Here is a 24,903-nt window from a genome sequence, read left to right as displayed (position 1 = left end):
TACAAAGGGGGAGGAGCCACCTGCTGTGGCCCAGCAAGGTGCACTGTATTCGGGCACATGTGCCGAGCAGGCGGTTTGACGCCACGGAGGTCTCTGGCAGATGAGCCCCCTCCCCCATCGCGAAGCATTTCGTACAACTCGCATGTGAAAGGTCTTGTTTACAAGTGAGCTCATGGAAATTACGACGTTAGCATCATAGGCAGGACAAAAAAGGAGTGCTTGGTTTGCTCACCTGCACAATACGGGTAATCTAGCCTCATTGGAGTGTTTTCTTTTTTAAATGATCACTTATGAGAGCTATTTTTAATGTTATGATTCCCTCGTATCGGCCTGATGATGATCCTGCACATGAGGTAAGTCATGCTTCTGGTGGACTGGACTTGTTGTAGATTGAGTTCTGTGGGTCAGGTCAGCATGATTCTGCATGTCAAGTACAAGGCCTCTAGCTTCATTGCCGTGGTAACACTGTTGCCATGGCGTCGCTGACAAAAGTTTCACCCTGGCAGAGCGTCGACCGGCATTTTCTGTCCCCCAACAAATGTTTGAAATGCTACAAAATATTCACAACTGGTATTTGTTTCCACTCTAGGAGCCGTGGGTTGCAGACCCAGCTCATATTCCCAGACAATGAGCAGCCGCTTGGGGAGGGAACAGCGACATTCCGGCATGCCCACAAATCGGGACAAGCTTGTCTTTGTTCCATATTTACTTGGCCACAAGCCAACGGCTACCAGCAAATAGAAACATTTTTGATTCAGATTAAATCAATGCTTAAAGCGACGCATCGATATACGCCTCTATTTAAGATCCTAATAAATAGTCACCATAAAGTAAGAACTTGATCACAAACACCTCTTAAAAGCGTAGATTTTGGGTGGTTTTCCAGGTGTTTCGGTTTTCAGGTAGGCCTGACGTCACCACGCCTTGTCCCAGGATGTCCCCAACTTCTCCCTCCGATCCTAAAACGCGGAAGTCCCGCCCTCTGATGCAACCGGTTGGGCGAGAACTCCAGCAGCCCGCGAATCCTCGACACCGATTGGCTGAGCCGGCTGCCCATCCAACGCGATCAGACTTTGCGTTTCAGCGTCAGGTGGAACTCGCCCGCGGGAGAGGGGATCAAACTTGGTTTCAGTCTCATGGGAAGTTCTGGTCGGACTCTTGGCGGATTTGTCAAAGAAAAGAGGAACTTGGCGACTCAAAGCAAGACGTGAAAATGAAGAGTCTGAAGTACCGTCTGAAAAAGCACGAAGTGAACATCACTGTGAGTACAATGTTGTTTGTGACGAGGACGGCGGCTCCGTTTGTTATTGTTGGATTAGCTTTAGCTTTGTGGGAGACGTCAACGATGTGAGGCGTTTTGGGTCAGAAGATCCTCCTCCTCCTCCTCACCGCCTCCGCGTCTCCTTCCCGGGGTGGCCCCGGGGGAGGTTAGCAGGCCCGGGGGCACCTGCGGTAGCTCCGGGACACTTGTTGCATCGTGTGGGGTGTCCGACGTGCGGCCCGGGGGGCAGTTCCGGTCAGCTGCTCGTTTTTGTTTGGCCCTTGAAATAAGTACTTGAAGAGCTATATTATTAGATAATACACAAGGTGAGTGTCATTCATTGGTTTGAGTCCATTTATTCCCATTTATGAGAAATCATGTCAATATAATCAGCTTCTTCCAGACATAAATGTTAACACAAAACACGTTTTTCTGGTTTTGCAATGATAGTCTTCCATGCATAAAACAACAAGGAATGCATAGAAATGATGAATAAAAGTGCCAAATGAACATTTAAGGCCGCTTTGTGGAAGACGTGCGTGAAAACAGGAAGGTGGCGGTGGCGGATCTCGCCGCCACGTCGTCTTTGGGAGCAGTCATGTCTTCCGTGAAGGTGAAAGTAGCCTAAATTGTTAGCCTTAAATTTATCCATTTCATTCACCATTTCTGTGCACAATTGATTTACAGTTTTTGTCAAACTATAATAAAGCTGTTTTGTGTTTACATTTGACAGCGTCAACTGCTAATGACATCATAAATGTGCGCCAAAAATTCCCATTTTGGTTGCCGATTTGTTTATCTAGCGAATAGGGTGCTAGCCAATGTTCCACTTTAAATGTAATAACGGGTTGCGTTCAAAGACACCACGTAATTAAAGTTGAATTCACATCAATTGAGCGTATTTCCTGAGATTTCTGAGCATTCTTGAATGCAGCACATTGTACTTCCGCATTAGGAGTGACGCACGAGCGCATTTTAGAAGAGCAGGGCACGCATGCATCTTCTGTAGAAGATCGGCCCACAGCAACCAGGAAGTGAAAACGTAGTTTGTAGTATTCGAAATTCTAGCATGAAGACTGATTTATTTTCAACTAGGGATGACCGATATTGGCTTATTTGCTAAAAATCGATATTGTCAAAGTCTCAATTTCTGATAGCATATCAGGCTATACTGACTCCTAATATGACTCATAATATGACTCCTGTGGTAGAATGAACACACGTGTTGCATACAGCATTAAAGAAATATTTTTTGCTGCCCTTACCTCATGTGCACGTGCGTCATGCATGGCCCATTCCTGCCACCAATATCTTGTGTGAAGCCGTTCTGGTCCATGAAGAGCTTGGGATCGGTGATTATTTCTCCTCCAGTGTGGACTCGCATCGGTCCAGATGAAAACACCGTCGTCCCAGTTCAAGCACGGCCTGCGCTGCTCGCTAATAAACAATTGTGTTGGACATAGTGGAAGACGTAGTGGGTGTTTGGCACGGCACGCTGCTTTCTGATGGCAGCGATTAGCATGACAAAAGGCACAAAGCCAAGCGATCTGCGTCCGCTAAACTATCTGGCCTCTTTTTCAGGACTAAAAAAGCCTTTCAGGACGGAAGCACATTTATATTCACACTGGAACATTCCCAGCGCAATCTTTATTTGGTGGAACCCGCTATGGCGTTGGAGGCTGTGAGATGATTCATTCCAGACATTAACACGTCTAATCAGTAGTAATTAGGATGCGGTAAAGAGACAGCTGTCATTCATGATGTCCTGTAGACCAGATTCGGGTTAGTTTATCCCAAGAAGAGACCAGTCCATCAAGGAAGAAGTCTCCAACCAGGAAGTGCCTATTCTGAGGCGCTACCTTTCCCCTAGACCAGGGGTGCTCACACTTTTTCAGCATGCGAGCTACTTTTAAAATGACCGAGTCAAAATGATCTACCCACTACAAAAATGCAAAACATCTATTTATTGTCAAATGTATTGAGGATTATTTGTACGTACAATGTATGTTGATGTACCTTACATAACCAAATGAGCCAATATTGCAAAACACACATAATTAACTTTTAACATTTTTTGTAATTACCTGAGTTTACTTTGATGACTTGCACTGAATTGAACCAGCCAGGGATGCATAGTCCGGACAGTAGCTGCTGATAGCCAGCCTCAAGCACACTTCCAAATGTTTATCAGTCATGGATAATATCCGTATCATAATATCCGTATAATATTCCATATCCGTATGGAAGTGATATGTTTTTTGCCTTTTTACTTGGTCCAGTTTTTGCCTTTTTACTTGGTCCAGCTCCTTCACTCATTTTAGTGACCATAAACTTTAGCGAGGGCTTTAAAATCTCGCAATTCGCCGACTAGCTTAGCACTTTGCATCGTTGTTTACGCATGAGCGGTGACCTAAAGGTCAAAATTCAGTTGTCATCTGACTGGTTGTCCTGTATGTCAATCAAGTAACGGGGATGGATGATAGGCTGACATCGTAAGTTCTGCTGCACTTAGAGACGTTGTTTGATTTGATTGGTCGCCCGAAGGGCAACATTCAGTTGTCATCTGAATGGCTGCCCTGTATGTCAATCAAGTGACGGCATTGATGCTGGGATGATATTTTTTTAATGTCACGCCGCGATCGACCAGCGATCGACCAGTACCACCTCCGCGATCGACCGGTAGATCGCGATCGACTTAATGAGCACCCCTGCCCTAGATGGACTTGATGAGGTTGCCAAGCTAAATTCTTAACTCTAGTCAACTCTGACAATAGCATCTTTTGTAGCCTGTGCTTCTCTGAAATTTTAAAGATTGAATTGACTCCCCCCCCCCCCCCCCCCCCCCCCCCCATACTGTAGATATTTCATGATGGGACCTTCTGTGTGGACACCCCCGCTGTTACATTTCATTCTAGGCTTTTGTTGCGAATGAAACACGAATCATATTGTCGATGAAATGGCGTCGTCGTGAGGCGAAGGAACGTTTGTATGGGGAGGTGTTTCCCTGGCTGACCGCTCAGTCATGGCGGAATGTCATTACAACACTAGCCTGCCCCCTCCCGTATTAAACACGCCAAAACGGCGACCCGAAACACGGACAAACGTTTGTGAAAAAAACTTTGTAAATCCTCCTGAATGGAAGCTAGCTGGATTAGCTTAGTTTTCCTGAAACTTCCCTGTGTTCTACTGCTGATTACTAAAGAACTGAACAAGGTAGAAACCAACTTGTTTTTCCTGATGAAAGACAAGAGTCTAATCTTTCTTTTGGTAGATTCCATGTTTATATAGCCGTAGAAAACAATACTATGTGTGCCTTGAAAGATCAAGTCAAATTTGTGTGAAATGACCGACTGAAGCAGTTGGCGATTGAAACGTGGCTGGGATGGAATGAGTTAAGAATCCGCAGCGTAGATTAACATGACAAGACGTACGCTACGCAGAGAATGTACGCAAACTGAGACTAAATTGTGCTGTAAACTACCAAACACACTACCTTCCACTATTTTGCTCCTTGCCTTTTTTCCTCCTTCCTCCTCACTTTAGGGCGAAAACACAGCGGACATTTTAGATTGAAAAGCATCAATTGATATCAGAAGGTTATGAACCTTCTATGACAGGGGTGCTCATTAAGTCGATCGCGAGCTACCGGTCGATCGCGGAGGTGGTACTGGTCGATCGCTGGTCGATCGCGGCGTGACATTAAAAAAATATCATCCCAGCATCAATGCCGTCACTTGATTGACATACAGGGCAGCCATTCAGATGACAACTGAATGTTGCCCTTCGGGCGACCAATCAAATCAAACAACGTCTCTAAGTGCAGCAGAACTTACGATGTCAGCCTATCATCCATCCCCGTTACTTGATTGACATACAGGACAACCAGTCAGATGACAACTGAATTTTGACCTTTAGGTCACCGCTCATGCGTAAACAACGATGCAAAGTGCTAAGCTAGTCGGCGAATTGCGAGATTTTAAGCCCTCGTTAAAGTTTATGGTCACTAAAATGAGTGAAGGAGCTGGACCAAGTAAAAAGGCAAAAACTGGACCAAGTAAAAAGGCAAAAAACATATCACTTCCATACGGATATGGAATATTATACGGATATTATGATACGGATATTATCCATGACTGATAAACATTTGGAAGTGTGCTTGAGGCTGGCTATCAGCAGCTACTGTCCGGACTATGCATCCCTGGCTGGTTCAATTCAGTGCAAGTCATCAAAGTAAACTCAGGTAATTACAAAAAATGTTAATAGTTAATTATGTGTGTTTTGCAATATTGGCTCATTTGGTTATGTAAGGTACATCAACATACATTGTACGTACAAATAATCCTCAATACATTTGAAAATAAATAGATGTTTTGCATTTTTGTAGTGGGTAGATCATTTTGACTTGGTCATTTTAAAAGTAGCTCGCATGCTGAAAAAGTGTGAGCACCCCTGGGCTATAGAATGTGTGCTAGCGTGACAGTCTGTGTTTTTAGGATTAATGTCTGGCTCCAAAGGGGGCAGGCAGCCATGAGGTCATCTGCGCTGTCTTACCCGGCCGACCCGTTTGTGTCCCGTGCCGTGCGGCCAGGAAGGTATCGCCCTTCAGATACTTTATGTAGTACCTGTGTGGTCGTATTCCGCATCTGTCTTGCTCTTGTTATCACGTAATATGCGCATAGACCATAATGGAGATGGTTTAGGTTTAGCGGGGTTGGAATGTGAGAGGGCCCCAGCTTATTGACCCACTTTGGGTGGGGTGCAGCTAATATCAGCAGCTCTCCCGCCTCTCTCACACACACACACACACACACACAGATAGCCACATATGCAGACACGCTGAGCAGAAGGAAGACAAAGATTGTGCTGATGAGTGTCATTCCAGTGTGACCCGGCTCTGACTAAGCCCCATCAAGCTGTTCGCTGGGCGTTGGTTCTCTACCCTGCAGATTAGCCAGCGTTTTATCTCGCACCCCCGTCTGGAAGCTCATTCTCGTACTTTGCATGAGCTTATCAAATGATTTACACGTGGTATCACTCCCATCAAACCATCTCCCTTTCACTTCCACTTGAACTTTGGATTTCTGGTGGAGGTTTTATGGCTTTATTGTGCGGAGCAGCTTTTTATAAGGCGGCATCGAACAACTTGCAGGTGTGGGTGTGTATTATTCCACGTTTCGTAACACCGGGTGGAGACGTTTCTCACTCAGCTCTGCCTTGTTGTGAATCGGGACAGGTTTTTACATGCTTCTTCTTACGTGATCTTTATCTGGCGTCCCAGGAATGTAGTAAGAGAGGAATTGAAGGCCTCTCTTCTTATCTCCACAGGACTTCAAATGACAATGTGCAGTGTTTTAACCTCTTTGATATTCATACTACGCTTGCCAATAAAAAGTTAGAGTGTTGTCGAAAGCAAATGGAAACAATTAGGCTAAAAAATACAATATTAGTATGTTCTAGGTTGCAACAAATGTTGTTTTCCCACCACCAATCATGTTGACACAGTAAAACAGGAAATCAGGAAAAAGAGGAATCAGGAAAACAGGAAAAGGGCAGCAGTATTACACTAAAACTACAAGCAAGGAAACAGTAGCTCTTTCTTCAGACAACAAGCTTGTCAATCCATTGGAAATCTCAGGAGGTCATTACTCAATATTACCTTAACACAACCACCTGACTCACAGACAGCGCAAAATTCATCACTCAGCAAACGAATACTCAAAATGTATACATGGCAAATATGCAAGTATGTGTTTAAAAAGCACATTTTCCCCATAAAACATTCATTGGGGTGCTGCAATGATGTCAGCCTCCCTCTGGGCTTTGGGCTCCGGTTCCTCTGGCTCCCTTTGGTGGACAGAGGCAGCATTGCAGTGCCAGCGTCATGACTTTAATGTGGTTAGTAAGACGACACCGTGAGTCAGACTGTTGTGTTATTGTACTGCATAATCACCTCCTTCATTTTCCAGTGGGTTGACGAGCTAGTATGTTTTGTCATAGTTAGATTGGCTCCTGTCAAATAAAGAGCCGACTTGTCCTCCTGGACTCGTGCGAGCCACAATATGCCATTTTATGACGTGGACATGAGTGACTTATACACCGTAAATTGCGGTATTTATTTACTGTATGTATTATTGTTCTGATGTATGATAACTATAGTGGTGCATTTGTCTCAAAATAATGTTGCATTATTAATTAGATATTTCATTATAACGCCCTTATTTTGTTTCCGTGGTGAGTCAGATGTGGTGAACAATGCTCTTATTTTGAAGGGCGGTAGCGTTGAGAATGTCTGAGGATGAAGGCGACCTGGTGACCTGAGAATAAACGTGCCCCTCGTCCTCGTTTCATTCAGAAGTTGCACGACGCCAGCAGGCGTCATAAACGCTTTTTTGCATTAACAAGTGGTAAAACACACACACACACACACACACACACACTAGCATGCTCTGCTAAACTAAGCTAACCCAATCCAATCCAATCCACTTTATTTATATAGCACATTTTATAAACAGAGTTTCCAAAGTGCTGCACAGACGAGTAAAAATAAAAAGTAATAATCCAAAACTAAAAGAGCATTTAAGAAATAAAATAATAAAATAGATATTAAAATATTAAAAACAAGAAACAAAGCAATAAAAGTATAAAAAATAGAACCAATTACAATAAAAAGAAAGAACTAAAAGACACAGGACCATACGACTCACTCTGAGTTAAAAGCCAGAGAATAAAAGTGGCTTTTAAGACGAGACTTAAAGCTTTCGATATTGGGGGCCTTTTTTACTTGGGAGGGCAGAGAGTTCCATAGTTTGGGGCCGACCACAGAAAAGGCTCGGTCCCCCCTGGTCTTAAGTCTCGTCTTGGGCACCACAAGTTGGAGCTGGCCCTCGGACCTCAGTGACCGAGCTGGAGAGTAAACTTAGATGAGGTCCGAGATGTATTTGGGGGCCAGCCCATTCAACGCCTTAAAAACAAACAATAAAATCTTCAAATCAATCCTAAAACGAACAGGCAACCAATGAAGGGAGGCCAGAGAACCCAGCTGGCTTCCATTCACGCTCTGTAAGAATGAAGTGTCCAAGTTTTTCTTGCCAACTTGCCAAACGTTCCTTCGGTGATGGCGTTTCATTTATGCTGTCAGTTTCCAGCAAGAATCCACGTTTTGATGACGTTTTTATTGGCCAGTTCCACGATTCTGTTAACACGGAAAACACAGGGCGCTCATTTTTCTACCACTGATAAAATTCAATCAAGAATCCTGCTGATTTTAGGTGCACACTATCGCTCGGCAACATTTGAAGGCCTACAACACATTAGCTGTATAATCCTCTAAAACCATTTGCATAAAGCCAGCATCAGATTAGTAGCGGCGTTAGAGCAGACTTAACAATAGTCATCTGTTTTTATCTAATCAACTCATCAGGAACAAGGATTTAGTCTGTTTAGATTGACCAGTTTTCGCCACCTTTGCCCAGCGTGACTATTGTGGCCTTATTGTGTCGTAAGTAACTTCATAGGCAGGGTCAAAGTTCACACACGGCTTGGCCAAGTGGAGATGTAATAATGAGAGATATACTTATGCTTATGTAGCATATGAAGCATATGAAGTGGACCCGACCATGTTAAATGGGTGTTCATAGGATTCACTGATAATAATAATACAGCATAGAAAACCTGGTTATGACTTTCCGAATACTGCTTTTAACAATTTTAGACACCCCTATAGTCACCTTTACACTCCTATTATTCATTGTTTACGCTTGCGAGCTAGCAATCTAACATTCATTCATTCATTCATTTTCTACCGCTTTTCCTCACGAGGGTCGCGGGGGTTGCTGGAGCCTATCCCAGCTGTCTTCGGGCGAGAGGCGGGGTACACCCTGGACTGGTGGCCAGCCAATCACAGGGCACATATAGACAAACAACCATTCACACTCACATTCATACCTATGGACAATTTGGAGTGGCTAATTAACCTAGCATGTTTTTGGAATGTGGGAGGAAACCGGAGTACCCGGAGAAAACCCACGCATGCACGGGGAGAACATGCAAACTCCACACAGAGATGGCCGAGGGTGGGAATTGAACCCTGGTCTCCTAGCTGTGAGCTCTGCGCACTAACCACTAGACCGCCGTGCCGCCAGCAATCTAACAAGTCTAATTTATTTCTGAAGAAAAGTAAGAAATCCAAAACGTACCACTTCCACACGTGATGGGAGGATAACTTTTTTTCCACTCTATGATGGTGGGACTCGCTGTGGCTGACTTTATGCAGTGTTAAGGTGAAGTCATGTCTCATCAACTCAAACCAAAACAGACTCTAACCAAAGCTAATTTTCGCATGGAAAATAATGAAAATCCAATTTATCCGTACCAGACACCCACAAATGTTATTTTATAGACAAGAATTATACTTTTGCAGAAAATGGTGCAAAAATAATAATTTTTTTAAAATTAAAATAAGAAATGAACGAACAGCTGACCAGGTTAGTATGCCATCCATCCATTTTCTATGGCGGGGGTATGCTGGAGCCTATCCCAGCTGACTTTGAGCCAGAGGCGGGGTCACCCCGGACTGGTCGGGTTCGTGTGATTAGATGCAAAAGTTGAAAGCAACAAGATTGCTCTTCAGCTAAAACAGTAGCAGTGATGCTAGCGCCGTCATCCCCGAAGTGACAACAGTTCGTGTTCCGCAAAAAGGATTCATCAACAGCATCTTCAAAAGGAACACGGGTAGTTACTGTTGGAAGGAAGTTGTAGTTTTACTCTGCACCACTAGATGGTGTATTAGTCTGTCTAACCTGCAGTATTTACTGTACACTAAGAACTGCAAGTATTCCTGCTTTAGGTCCATAACGCCCATAATGACTGACCCGAACAAGCTGAGATGTTCACTTTATCTCCTCGCATCTTCACTGGCACTTTGTGGTATTTTGTTTTCACTTGTTATACTAAATATACGAAATATCCCATTACGCTTGAAGTCATTCAAGCCCCGCTATTAAACGCCATGTCCAGTGGTAAAGTCAGGGCTCTACGTTAAAAACCAAAATGACTTGCCCATGGGGAATCCTTAAGGCGAGAACTACTTGCCCCAACTTGCCCCATGTAAAATGAAAAGACTGCCATAATGATATCATATATCAATATATGCTGATAATTCATCAGATAATAGTACTGATGCATTGTATTTGGAGAAATGTCTGAAAATTTGTGTAGATGTATGTTAACATGGCAAGCCATGCTACCTTACACATGGTAGTCGTAGTAAGCAGTGATATTTAGAAGTTGTGCACCACAATGAAACATTATTGAATAGACACATTTGTGTACTAGTAAAGTGTTTTTAATCCAGAAAAAAATGCTCAATGGTCAAACAATAATTTGTGAAGCAAAGGTGATAAAAATACACAGAGAAATGGAAGCGCTAGATTTTGTAGCTTGTGCAAAATCAGCACTTGGTATTGGATCTAATGGGTGGTGTTTCATTGTGACCACTTCAAATTGTCACAGCAATGTGATTCACTCACCTGTGCCATCATTTGATTTGCTAACCGCTAATAAAATACTTGTTTAGGAGGCACTGCTTCATCACTTTTTGCTGTTTTCCTTCAGAAGTTGTTGAAGAATTAGACGATGTTGGCAGGGACGCCATGATAGATGTTTTCCTAGTAAAACGATCGCTGATTGGTTGATCGCAAACAAGAACGGGTGTGGGTAAAACGCAGATTGTGGATTACGGACCGCGGACTAAATAAACGATTCTGATTGGTCCATTTTCAAGATTTGCAAGGATTGGTTTGCAAATTACCACCGGAATTACGCAATCCGTGTTTTACCAACACCCAACAAGAACCGCTTAAAAAAAAACTCTTGGCAGTACGGCATGCTAAAGTGTACTTGCCCGACGGGAATATTAATGATTGGATTTACTTGCCCCAATTTTGTTTTAACTTGCCCCGGGCCATCGGTACATCGTTATTGTCGAGCCCTGTAAAGTGTTTGCCTCCTTCCTAAGTTCATATTTCTGGCACACTTAAATGTATCAGATCATCAACAAATGTAAATATTAGTCAATTAGACAATTAGACAACTGAACACAAAATGTCGTTAACGTGAAACCTTTTATTAGTAAGGGAGACAAAGTGTGGAAAGGTGATGGAACATAACTTCACTGAAAATAATCCAGATCTATCAGTCAGTAGCTGGTCAACCAAAAGGGGTCACACAAAAACCTGCAACCACATCCAAAGAACCGCAGGCCTCACACGCCAGGCTGACATCAATTTTGCCATAAAACATCTTGATGTTTTCTGCATCCCCGAGCAGGAAAATGCATGTGCAGAAGCTGCTGTCAAGACGACATGAAGACGGTCGGGGTATTCAAAAGCCTGGAGCCGTCCAGGTGGAACGTCTCGATGGCGCCTGCACTGAGCTGTAAAAACACAAGTGGTGTGAAACGTAACCTCTGCGTGGTCCTGGTGGAGAAGATGATTTCACAAGTTATTCTGGGGTACACTCTTTATCAGTCTTTTGGCACATTTCTGAGACGATTCCCTTTTGTTGACGGGCTGCTGCCAATTAAACGTGTGGTTAAGACAGATGTTAGCATGCTCTTTCTCACCCAAAATAGCTTAGAATATAATACGTGATTAGTGAAGCATTTGACTGCATAAACCAGGGGTGCTCATTAAGTCGATCGCGAGCTACCGGTCGATCGTGGAGGTGGTACTGGTCGATCGCTGGTCGATCGCGGCGTGACATTAAAAAAATATCATCCCAGCATCAATGCCGTCACTTGATTGACATACAGGGCAGCCATTCAGATGACAACTGAATGTTGCCCTTCGGGCGACCAATCAAATCAAACAGCAGAACTTACGATGTCAGCCTATCATCCATCCCCGTTACTTGATTGACATACAGGACAACCAGTCAGATGACAACTGAATTTTAACCTTTAGGTCACCGCTCATGCGTAAACAACGATGCAAAGTGCTAAGCTAGTCGGCGAATTGCGAGATTTTAAAGCCCTCGCTAAAGTTTATGGTCACTAAAATGAGTGAAGGAGCTGGACCAAGTAAAAAGGCAAAAACTGGACCAAGTAAAAAGGCAAAAAACATATCACTTCCATACGGATATGGAATATTATACGGATATTATGATACGGATATTATCCATGACTGATAAACATTTGGAAGTGTGCTTGAGGCTGGCTATCAGCAGCTACTGTCCGGACTATGCATCCCTGGCTGGTTCAATTCAGTGCAAGTCATCAAAGTAAACTCAGGTAATTACAAAAAATGTTAATAGTTAATTATGTGTGTTTTGCAATATTGGCTCATTTGGTTATGTAAGGTACATCAACATACATTGTACGTACAAATAATCCTCAATACATTTGAAAATAAATAGATGTTTTGCATTTTTGTAGTGGGTAGATCATTTTGACTCGGTCATTTTAAAAGTAGCTCGCATGCTGAAAAAGTGTGAGCACCCCTGACATAAACACTTGGCCAACACCGAGGACCCGCATAGTTCCAGGCTATTGCAGCGACGGTGACAGTGATGTAATCTTTATCTTCTGGCTGATATACTTTAGCTCGGGTTTAAGCTTCTTCCAGCCAAGGTATATTGCACCGATAAATCAGTGTGTCACAGTGATTTTCTCCAGCATGCAGCTATTTTAATGGCATACGGTATATCATAGGTGTCAGTGATGATAGAATATACCAACTGGTGATTAGGGTTATTTGGGGTCTCGAACCGGACCAGATGTCGTGATATTGTTTTTAGTGGTGTAAGGCGATGATAGGTGTGATCACAGTGGCCCCTCCATCTGAGTCCTATACAGCCCCCCCCCCCCCCCCCCCGATGAGCGAATTTCCAGAAAGTAGGTTACAATATTAATAAACGCAATATTGTCGGTCTCAGCCTGGGCATGTCGGTCTAAGCCCGGGCACGTCGGTCTAAGCCCGGGCACGTCGGTCTAAGCCCGGGCACGTCGGTCTAAGCCCGGGCACGTCGGTCTAAGCCCGGGCACGTCGATCTCATGCCATTGTGTGGTCCATGTGTTTGTTACGTTGCGTATCTCTCTCTGGCACAGCATCTCTGATATGACCAAACAGTGTTGCCCCAAAATGGCGCCATTGGCCCACGATGTATTGTGCAAGCATCATGGGATTTCATCTCGGGCGTGTGGTTCAAGATGACGTTGTAACAAACCTGACGCTAAACTAGCGAGCAAACGCAGACAGGAAAATAGAAGGAAGCGTTTAGAAAATAGTTCCATATCAGTTCCTTTAGTCTTTTCTTTTTCACATTTTAAAAACAACCAAAAGTTGGGTCACAGACGTCACACTGCAGACCTGATTTGAGCCTCTTACCAAAGATCATGTACCCAGCGAGTGGAAGTGGCTGCTCGTCCAATGCCGTGAACGCCATCTTTGGCTGACTTTTGTGGAGGTAGATAAGATCGGTTTCATAAATTAGGATCGGCCAATCGTAGATCCTCCAAACGGCTGGCCGATCGATTGGACAGTTGACTTTGAATTAGTTTAAATTGGAATTAAATATGTTTGCAAGCAATACACGCCAAGTCGCTGTCTCACTTCCCCCGTCAAACTTTGACCTTTGGTAGCATAATGTCATCGTTCATCAGGAGATGGATGTCGTCGTCCACTATGATCGTTTTCGCCGCTGTCGTCATCGGTAACATCAGTAGTTTGGAGTGTCCCTTTACATATTGGCATCCAGCTTTATGTTTATGTCCCGGCTGCAGGCTGTTATCAGGTGACGGCTTTCTATTTGCTGCCAGTGATTTCATCTGTCAGGACATTAGACACGCATTAGTCCAGCCAGGAGGGACCGGCAAGGAACCGAGGTGTCGGGAAGAGTTACGGCGCATACGGAGGGGTTGAAAGCCCGAGTTGAGGATGACAGAAGCCTCACGCTGGAACATTTCCAGGCAACACAAATATGTGTGAATACTTCAACGCCTCAAACGTGTCAGGTGATGTTATGCTGCCGAGGTCGCCGTGTTTAAATAGCAACTTGAAGAGACATGCTAGCTTTAGATCCACGCAAACAGGGTAAGTATAAAGCTGTCATATCAACATAGACATGTGCTACGCTATCCTTATGTGTCCTGTCACTGGGGATGAACACAAAGGTTAACTGTGGCCGATGTTTGAACATCCCAATTCTACCCCTGAACTACGGGCAATACTAGGGCAATTTGTGGATATTTTAAAAATATTGATATTTCTTTTAAGCACGATATCAAAACCAAGCATATTGTTTCATATGGATATAGACTGGATTTGATGCGGAGGTCTCATGTTTCAATCGCGGAGCTAATGGAGATCCCAGTAGTGATACAAAGGAGGAGAGGCTGCGTAGCAGGAGCGAACAGCGTAAAAGGTATACGGTCGAAAGGTTGTTGTATAAAGACGGTATCAACCATGTTTACCGTCTGTCGTCATGAGGAATGTGAGATGGAAGTGCTAACGGCGCTAGCCCGGCGACAGAGACATTGCCTTGACTGCATATGATTGCTCTGAAGATTATATTATATTATATTTATTTACACAAAACGGAAAGAAATATGTGTTCATGCTTCACAAAAACTGCAGTTCCCATTGAAGTATCGTGTTGTATCGAATGGAATCATGATACGATTCACCCATTAGCATTTACCTCTTACGCCTCCACTTAAGGAGAATTGGGACACCACTTGGTCGTGGTCGTCAATGCACAACATCTAGGGCTAAGGTTTAGAATTGGGATTCACCCAAAAAAAATGACCACTTCCACACACACTCAATCTGAGCCGTCAAATATCGGAGATATCATGAAGTAGACTGACTAAGGCAACCATTTGAGGATTGAGAGGAGCAGCAGACATGGCAGCCATGGTTCGTCTATGCTAGCTCAGTCGGTCTCCAGCAGTGTGAAGGCTAAAGCTAATGTAATCTAACGTCATGCCAAGAGACCACAATAATACATACAAACTGTCTTTCAATATTTAGTAGTAATACTAGGCCAGGGGTGCTCACACTTTTTCAGCATGCGAGCTACTTTTAAAATGACCGAGTCAAAATGATCTACCCACTACAAAAATGCAAAACATCTATTTATTTTCAAATGTATTGAGAATTATTTGTACGTACAATGTATGTTGATGTACCTTACATAACCAAATGAGCCAATATTGCAAAACACACATAATTAACTATTAACATTTTTTGTAATTACCTGAGTTTACTTTGATGACTTGCACTGAATTGAACCAGCCAGGGATGCATAGTCCGGACAGTAGCTGCTGATAGCCAGCCTCAAGCACACTTCCAAATGTTTATCAGTCATGGATAATATCCGTATCATAATATCCGTATAATATTCCATATCCGTATGGAAGTGATATGTTTTTTGCCTTTTTACTTGGTCCAGTTTTTGCCTTTTTACTTGGTCCAGCTCCTTCACTCATTTTAGTGACCATAAACTTTAGCGAGGGCTTAAAATCTGACGCAATTCGCCGACTAGCTTAGCACTTTGCATCGTTGTTTACGCATGAGCGGTGACCTAAAGGTCAAAATTCAGTTGTCATCTGACTGGTTGTCCTGTATGTCAATCAAGTAACGGGGATGGATGATAGGCTGACATCGTAAATTCTGCTGCACTTAGAGACGTTGTTTGATTTGATTGGTCGCCCGAAGGGCAACATTCAGTTGTCATCTGAATGGCTGCCCTGTATATCAATCAAGTGACGGCATTGATGCTGGGATGATATTTTTTTTAATGTCACGCCGCGATCGACCAGCGATCGACCAGTACCACCTCCGCGATCGACCGGTAGCTCGCGATCGACTTAATGAGCACCCCTGTACTAGGCCATGGTCAGAGACTAAGCAGCAAATACTCTTTGGAACCAAATAAATGCGTCCCTTGATGGAAAACGTTCAGAGCGCCCTATTATGTCATGTTTGTCTTCTTGAAAGTGACAACTTTTTTTTTTTCTTGCTAAGTGCCCTATTATTAACTAGTAGATAAACAGACTGCCTACCAAATACACACAAGCCTATGGGAGATATTTCTGTGACATGCAGTAGAGCTAGGTGCCATTTTGGCACCTTTGTCTCCATGCTGGGGTGAGCAGCTTTGGTAAATTGACACCCACTCCTCCACACGCCATGTCATGTGGAGGAGGGTTGGACGTGTTGGTGGGTATCAGTGCTGCGCTGTTGACACCCCAGCGGGGGGGCCTCTCTGACCCCAGAATTGTGTCAAGTGAAATATCCCCCCACCCCCAACAAAAGCTCTCTTTCACTTGTATCTTATGTGTAATTTTTGCGACCTCTGGGACCATCGGTCTGTCTGTCAGTCTGACTTTTAACCTCGCTACCGTGCAATCTGGATCCCATTCTCTGGAGATATTAAAAGTCAGCAGCATCGATATGCCGTCAGCGTCGATGCCAGGAACACCTCCGCTCTCCCCCTGCAGGAATATTTTCAGCTGGAGACAAATGGGGGGTGTCTTTTGGACGGCCTTCCTTCCTGCTGGGAGTGGAGCATCTCCAGCCATTACTCATGGCCCAGTCATGTGCAGAATGTATTCTTAGCTGCTGTCTTCCAATCAGTCACTACAGGAAGGTTTACAGGTCAAAAAAAGAGGTAGCATGTCTGCAGTCTGTCTGCACCGCTGCTATTTATCAGGGAGGGGGGGGATATTTTAAACCGGAGAGCCCGCATATGTACCCCATCGAGTTGGCCCGACCTTGCCATTTGCTGGGGGTTAAGACGCATGAGACCACTGGCGGAGAAAGAGCGTCTGACTTCCAGTGTCCGTCCGGCCAAGAGGGGGGAGACACCAGATATCACAGACACCATCGAGGAGGCCGAGGAAGGCCACTTTTTGAGGATTTAGAGGAGCAGAAGACGTCTGCTGGGGGTTGACAAGCAGCCAGGCTGAGCTGACTTTACCCCCCGAGGAGGAGTCGCAGTTGCCGGCCAGGGCAGGTCCCAAGGCTGGCAGGGGCTGGCCCTACTGCTTCTCCACCTCCGTCCCTTCCTCCTCGTCCACTTTTCCTCATCCTCCCTTGAAGAGCTGCTGCGCGGTAGTGCTGAACCTACAGGTTGAGCCTGTAGGCGACACGGGAATGCTCAAATATTCCCCAAATGTCCGAACACTCCAGAGGAGAAGCCTTCTTTAACAGGACCTCGTTGCCGTTTTTTCTTTTCGCACTCACTGGTTGAGTGCATCGAGGAGATTTGTGTACCCCCCCACCTCCTCCGTGTTTTTTTTTTTTCTTTTTTTAAACCGGAACGCTGGCGACCTTTTCGGTAGCACGGTGCAAGGACCAGCTCCACTCGCCCAAGATGAGCCGCTGGCTGAAATGCACCTCCATGCACTTTGTATGTACTCCTCCAAAATGTTTGGTTGCTGCATGACCTTGGCTGTTCTTTCAGGTGCTTGTTTGCTTCCAAAGTTTCAACTTTAAATAGCTTCTTCTATCATTGGTGGACAATTTATATCAACCAAATATGTGCCTAATGAGTGTGGGGGGGTCACCAGAAGCTCTCCATACACGGAATTGGGTCGACGGGAACAAGACTTTTCTTAAAAATAATGTCTCAGAGATCCAATCTTGTGTAAATATCTACTAATATAATTTCTACTGTGTTACACTCTTAAACCCTCCGTGTGTCTACTAGCGGCCCCGCCTCCTCCCACTCAGACTGTATGACTGACAAAACGGCGCACTCCATTCATGCCGTTGTTCTATGGAACAGAATGCACAGAGTGAACTCTCTTCCTGCCTGTTTGGAGGCGAGAGATGAGGAAATTCATGTATTTATGTATGAATTTATGTATGAATTTATGTTTTATTATTGTCACAGGTCTACTGACCAGGAGAATGAAGGAGAAATCTGGTCATGTTCTAACCTTGCAACGTCTTGTTGTGCTTTAACGGTCGCTCATATTGTCCGGGGACCGTCAATGAGATTGTCGTGTTTGTGTTTGGCAGAACACGGACTGGAACAAGTATGACGATCGGCTGATGAAAGCGGTGGAACGCGGGGAGGTGGACAAGGCGGCCGCCGTCCTCAGCAAGAAGGGTGTAATCCCCACCAAGCTGGATGTGGAGGGACGGTCCGCGTAAGTAAACAGACACGCACAGACCAGCGCCCAGACCAGCGCCCGCCCCGCCATACGAAAATAGACCCTTTGCAAAAACGGCTTTGACGCTCATTACGGTGCAGCGACCAGGAGATGTTTGGAGCTCCCTTTCTCACATAGACGGGAATTCTTTTTCTCTGAGCTCATGCTCGCTCCAAAATAGTTTGATACCTCCCTTTATGACCTCAAGGCTCCATCTCCCGTCTGACCCTCCAAAAAATTCCAATAAAGTCTTGACAGTTATGTAGGACGTGTTTCACATTTCAGCCTTAAACCGCCTTCCAGCTGCCTCCCGTTTCAGGGGCATCACCTTTTAGAATGGGAATACAGAGATTTATATATCCAACGTGTCCCTTTAAATGGCCGTCTGCCTGCGGAGGTCAGTGTGGGAGTTGCTCTAAAAAATGTTTGTGGCCTCTGGAGGCTTGACCACGCTGGCCGAGGGTTGTTTGGATAGTTTTCACAGGAAATGAGTCCGCTCAGACCCACTGTGGCGTGCACAGAATCGCGGCAGACATTTTGGCTCAGATGGAGATTGTTATTGGGATCTAGAATCATCATATTTAACATGCTTACATTTTCCTCGGGGAGCCTCCTGGTTTCTCTGCACAGCCTGTGGACTTTGTCGCCTACAATCTTTACGTGAACACACGTCTTTCTCTTCCTGTGCGTTGTCAACATAAAACAGCTAAAGCGACGCATCAGTTAGCTTTAATTTAAAGAGAAAAACAGATTCGTCCATAGATGAGCCACACCGGTCTACAAGCTGTATGCTTGCCCATCGTGACATAGGATATTTGTACACACAAAGACTAAACATACACAGTAGCCCGCCACAAAGGCCGCACCGTCATTGCCATCTTCATCCTTTTAAAATGACCAGACGCCTCGTTGAATGAGCTTGGTACGGCCCCAGAAAGGTGCACTGTAGTCGGACACACTGTTAGAGCACCTTGGGTGGTGTCCTTGAGGTCAGTAGAACCAGTATATGAAGCAGGTGGAGCCACATGGTACGGCCCCAGAAAGGTGCACTGTAGTCGGACACACTGTTAGAGCGCCTTGGGTGGCACCCTAGAGGCCAGTAGAACCAGTATATGAAGCGGGTGGAGCCACATGGTACAGCCTAAAAGGTGCACTGTAGTCGGACACACTGTTAGAGCACCTTGGGTGGCACCCTAGAGGCCAGTAGAACCAGTATATGAAGCGGGTGGAGCCACATGGTACAGCCTAAAAGGTGCACTGTAGTCGGACACACTGTTCGAGCGCCTTGGGTGGCACCCTAGAGGCCAGTAGAACCAGTATATGAAGCAGGTGGAGCCACATGGTACGGCCCCAGAAAGGTGCACTGTAGTCGGACACACTGTTAGAGCACCTTGGGTGGTGTCCTTGAGGTCAGTAGAACCAGTATATGAAGTAGGTGGAGCCACATGGTACAGCCTAAAAGGTGCACTGTAGTCGGACACACTGTTAGAGCGCCTTGGGTGGCACCCTAGAGGCCAGTAGAACCAGTATATGAAGCAGGTGGAGCCACCTGGTACAGCCTAAAAGGTGCACTGTAGTTGGACACACTGTTAGAGCACCTTGGGTGGTGTCCTTGAGGTCAGTAGAACCAGTATATGAAGCGGGTGGAGCCACATGGTACAGCCTAAAAGGTGCACTGTAGTCGGACACACTGTTAGAGCAGCCCCGGTGTGCCGCTGGGTTCTCATGCCAAAATACTCAAAAAACGACTAAACACCGCCAATGACCTCAAACCAGGTTTCATGCTTTAATATCCATGCTGTGAGTAGTAACGGGTACATTCATGATAACGTGTCCTACTTCCTTCCTGGGTGCGTTGATGTCACATAGCAACCTAGAAAGCAACCTTTGCCAAAAACACAAAAACAGCAGCAGTGGCGGCAGCTCCAATGCCTAGCATCACCGTAGCGTATGGTGACGCTAGATCAGGGGTGCTCACACTTTTTCAGCATGCGAGCTACTTTTAAAATGACCGAGTCAAAATGATCTACCCACTACAAAAATGCAAAACATCTATTTATTTTCAAATGTATTGAGGATTATTTGTACGTACAATGTATGTTGATGTACCTTACATAACCAAATGAGCCAATATTGCAAAACACACATAATTAACTATTAACATTTTTTGTAATTACCTGAGTTTACTTTGATGACTTGCACTGAATTGAACCAGCCAGGGATGCATAGTCCGGACAGTAGCTGCTGATAGCCAGCCTCAAGCACACTTCCAAATGTTTATCAGTCATGGATAATATCCGTATCATAATATCCGTATAATATTCCATATCCGTATGGAAGTGATATGTTTTTTGCCTTTTTACTTGGTCCAGTTTTTGCCTTTTTACTTGGTCCAGCTCCTTCACTCATTTTAGTGACCATAAACTTTAGCGAGGGCTTAAAATCTCGCAATTCGCCGACTAGCTTAGCACTTTGCATCGTTGTTTACGCATGAGCGGTGACCTAAAGGTCAAAATTCAGTTGTCATCTGACTGGTTGTCCTGTATGTCAATCAAGTAACGGGGATGGATGATAGGCTGACATCGTAAGTTCTGCTGCACTTAGAGACGTTGTTTGATTTGATTGGTCGCCCGAAGGGCAACATTCAGTTGTCATCTGAATGGCTGCCCTGTATGTCAATCAAGTGACGGCATTGATGCTGGGATGATATTTTTTTAATGTCACGCCGCGATCGACCAGCGATCGACCAGTACCACCTCCGCGATCGACCGGTAGCTCGCGATCAACTTAATGAGCACCCCTGCGCTAGATGCTAGCTGGCTAGCTGGCTAGTAGGTTAGGCGGTGGTGGCGTAGTTCTTGGGCGTAACAATGTTCATAACAATAATAATAACCACGTTAATATGCAGCTCACGTTATGGAAACACAGCCTTGTTGGAGCTTTGGAGGTCTTTTCAGAAGGCCTTTTTAGTCCGTTAGGGTTAGCTTAGCTGCCTCTGTTTAGCCGTTTTTTATATCTTCAGAAGGCAGGGCAAAGGGAGAGACACGTGTTCATGTCTGTGGCTTTTCCTTGCAATGTTTTTGTGGCATTGTCCACGAAAGGCCGCCATTTAAATAACTCAACCGCTACACTTTTCAGGGGGCCTGGATGGCGGATTAACAAATAGGAAAAGAGCTCAGGCAGTTGCTCGCTCGGCCCAAAACAAAAATGAACCACAATTGCAGCCGTCAGCAAGTCTACATTTAGTTCAGTGTGCCACACACAGACCAACACGTGTCGACGCTATTTCACTTGCCGCAAACGCCGGGAAAAGGAATGTTGAGTGGTGGCTGACCTCTGGTTATTACCGACCTCTCGGGGGGGACGCTAATTACAAACCGCTAACCCATCAATTTCATTTTCTGCACACTGGATTAGCATCATTGTGTCCGGCTAATTCATTTATCTCCTAAATGTCGACGGCTTCCAGCTGCGTAAACATTTCCACTTAGTCTCTTTATTCGCCGCAGCTGCTCAGCATGCGCGGACGTTAGCGTACTCGCATTTGATAGCATATCTAGTATACTAGACGTTATGCAGTATCTCACGCTACATAAGAATTATGCTCACTGACATTTGTTATGTATATTCATTATGAATTCATCTGCCCACAGCATGGCTCGCGTGTTCTAAAATTAGATGTATTTGACGTATTTGACATATTTTCGTTTTTTTTGCACAACTGGCCACTGACTTTTTGCACGTGTTGGAGAGATTGAGGGGTGTGGAGGAGTGTAGCGTGCAGAAGGTTACGCATTGCAGGGAAATTTGAACGCATGCACACGCGTGTACACACACAGTTCAGCTACAACTGTGAAAAAGTAGTTGATGGTGTTATATTTGTACATAATTGATGTTGATGTAAAAGCCCTTTGGGTTGTTTACGTCGGGGCAGCAAAGTGAAAGTTATGTTTATAAAAAACGCATACTTAGGTCCGTGGCATTGAACGAGCTAAAAGCAGCCGCCGTATCCTGCAGACTGCCCGTCGAAAAGACACCCAAATCACACGCATGTGATGCAATGAATACGCCGTCTACAGCCGCATCTATTTACATCACATGACTTCTCTCTGTTTCCTGTGAGGTGAGGTCAGCCCGTCCACTGCTCCCTTAAGATCCAGCTCCTCTGAGCCATCAACACCGCTTTTAATACCCACGTTGGTGTTGAGGTGACAGCCACGCTGTCGCCTTGGCAGATACCTTGAGGCTAGTCTATAAACGGTCGATGTGTTACCGACTGAGCTCAGTTGCTCACAAGCGTTCGGCAAACCGGCAGCCAGCGGCAAATGTTTACCGTCGTGAAATGATCCCAGCGTTCTTCCATGTCAGATCCTTCTTTCTGTCTCTCAAAGGTTCCACCTGGCTGCAACGCGCGGACACTTGGATTGTCTCAACCTCATACTGTCGCACAACGCTGACGTCACGGCGACGGATGCCACAGGTGAAGCGCCTGCTGGGTGACTCCTGATATACTTCAATTCAAGCATGAATACATGCATATACATGCCTATACATGCCAATACATGCCGATACATGCTAATACATGCTAATACATGCCGATACATGAATACACGCCAATACATGCCAATACATGCTAATACATGCCGATACATGAATACACGCCAATACACGCCGATACATGCTAATACATGCCGATACATGAATACACGCCAATACATGCCAATACATGCCAATGCATGCCAATACATGCCAATACATGCTAATACATGCCGATACATGAATACACGCCAATACACGCCAATACACGCCGATACATGCTAATACATGCCGATACATGAATACATGCCAATACATGCCAATGCATGCCTATACATGCTAATAGATGCCAATACATGCTAATACATGCCGATACATGAATACATGCCAATACATGCCGATACATGAATACATGCCAATACATGAATACATGCCAATACATGCCAATACATGCCAATACATGCCAATGCATGCCTATACATGCCAATACATGCTAATACATGCTAATACATGCCGATACATGAATACATGCCAATACATGCCAATGCATGCCTATACATGCCAATACATGCTAATACATGCCGATACATGAATACATGCCAATGCATGCCTATACATGCTAATACATGCCAATACATGCTAATACATGCCGATACATGAATACATGCCAATACATGCTAATACATGCCAATACATGCTAATACATGCCGATACATGAATACATGCCAATACATGCCGATACATGCCGATACATGAATACATGCCAATACATGCCAATACATGCTAATGCATGCCTATACATGCTAATACATGCTAATGCATGCCTATACATGCTAATACATGCCAATACATGCTAATACATGCCGATACATGAATACACGCCAATACATGCTGACATTTAGCACCAACCGAAAAATTGCAAGACTGAACATTTTGCACTGTAGGATATTGACGGGAACCTATTAGGCTCCTGTTTCCAGCCATCGTATGGCGTTGTGGTCTCCTGTAGAGCAGCTCCACACAATAACCAATGACACTTTGTAGAGTTTCCAGAATCTGTACCTTTTCCAGTTGTATTTCCTTGGATTTGTGCTTCCTGCCAACATTATCTGTTTTCATTTATCCACCCACGGCCCGCCTCCGGACACGCCCACTCCACGGACACGCCCACTTAACTACAGACCATATAAGGGCTCACTTCCAAATGCACAAACCTCATTTCTTACATTTATAGGTCAGAAAAGTGGAAAAGGCATCATAGGTCCCCTTTAAGGAGGTTCTCAGTAGAGCTTCAAAATGCAAAAAGAAGAAATGAGTGAGACAAAAACAGTTTTGCATAAGCAATTTATTGCAACCAAAGCGAAATTGGCTGCTCATAAGCTCATCAAAAGTTTAAGACCATCGCTCAAACCCCATAAAATAGCTACATATGCATATGCTTTTTTGCCTTTGCCAACAAGAGATCATGACAGTGTGAATACCCGAATATTTACGTCATTTCTATTTCCAGCTTTCTCTTCCTGATGATAATAATAATAATAATAATAATAATATCTCTTCCAATACTTGCAGGTAAAAATGCTCTCCATCTGGCTGCAAGAAATGGACATTCACTGTGTGTGCAAAAGCTCCTTCAGGTAAACTTTGGCCCTTCTTCCCTCAAATGTCTTCTAGTGTGATTGATGATTTTATTATTTTTAAAAAATCCAAATATTTTAACTTTCCTTTCAAATAACATTTGTAATTTTGCTCCGGTAATATTATGACTTGAATTCCATAATATTATAACTTTTTCTCCAACCGAATTTTTTCCAAAATTATGATCCATCCTCGGGCATCTTTGTGTGGAATTTGCATGTTCCCGGGTTTTCCTCCCCCATTCCAAAAACATGCCAGGTTTTTGGAATAGTGCTAGGTGACTCCAAATTGTCCATAGGTATGAATGTGA

General features: G+C 44.5%; 1 protein-coding gene across 4 annotated transcripts in view; it reads left to right on the top strand.

Annotated features, from left to right (window-relative positions):
• The first annotated feature begins 1,047 nt into the window (after positions 1-1,047).
• uacab (uveal autoantigen with coiled-coil domains and ankyrin repeats b) overlaps positions 1,048-24,903 on the top strand; it is a 48,460-nt gene continuing 24,604 nt past the window's right edge. For 3 of the 4 annotated variants that reach the window (XM_058088958.1, XM_058088959.1, XM_058088957.1), the window contains exons 1-4: positions 1,048-1,261; positions 18,286-18,416; positions 22,811-22,899; positions 24,528-24,592. In XM_058088958.1, coding sequence (XP_057944941.1) covers positions 1,214-1,261; positions 18,286-18,416; positions 22,811-22,899; positions 24,528-24,592 — 333 coding nt within the window. In that variant the 5' untranslated portion in view covers positions 1,048-1,213. Of the gene's footprint in view, positions 1,262-17,091; positions 17,672-18,285; positions 18,417-22,810; positions 22,900-24,527; positions 24,593-24,903 lie in introns of those variants that run through there. The other variant, XM_058088960.1, reaches the window with a different exon arrangement.

This window comes from Doryrhamphus excisus, chromosome 12 (assembly GCF_030265055.1).
Source record: "Doryrhamphus excisus isolate RoL2022-K1 chromosome 12, RoL_Dexc_1.0, whole genome shotgun sequence".
In the NCBI taxonomy this organism is placed as follows: domain Eukaryota; kingdom Metazoa; phylum Chordata; class Actinopteri; order Syngnathiformes; family Syngnathidae; genus Doryrhamphus; species Doryrhamphus excisus.
This window is presented reverse-complemented; position numbering and strand designations above follow the sequence as displayed.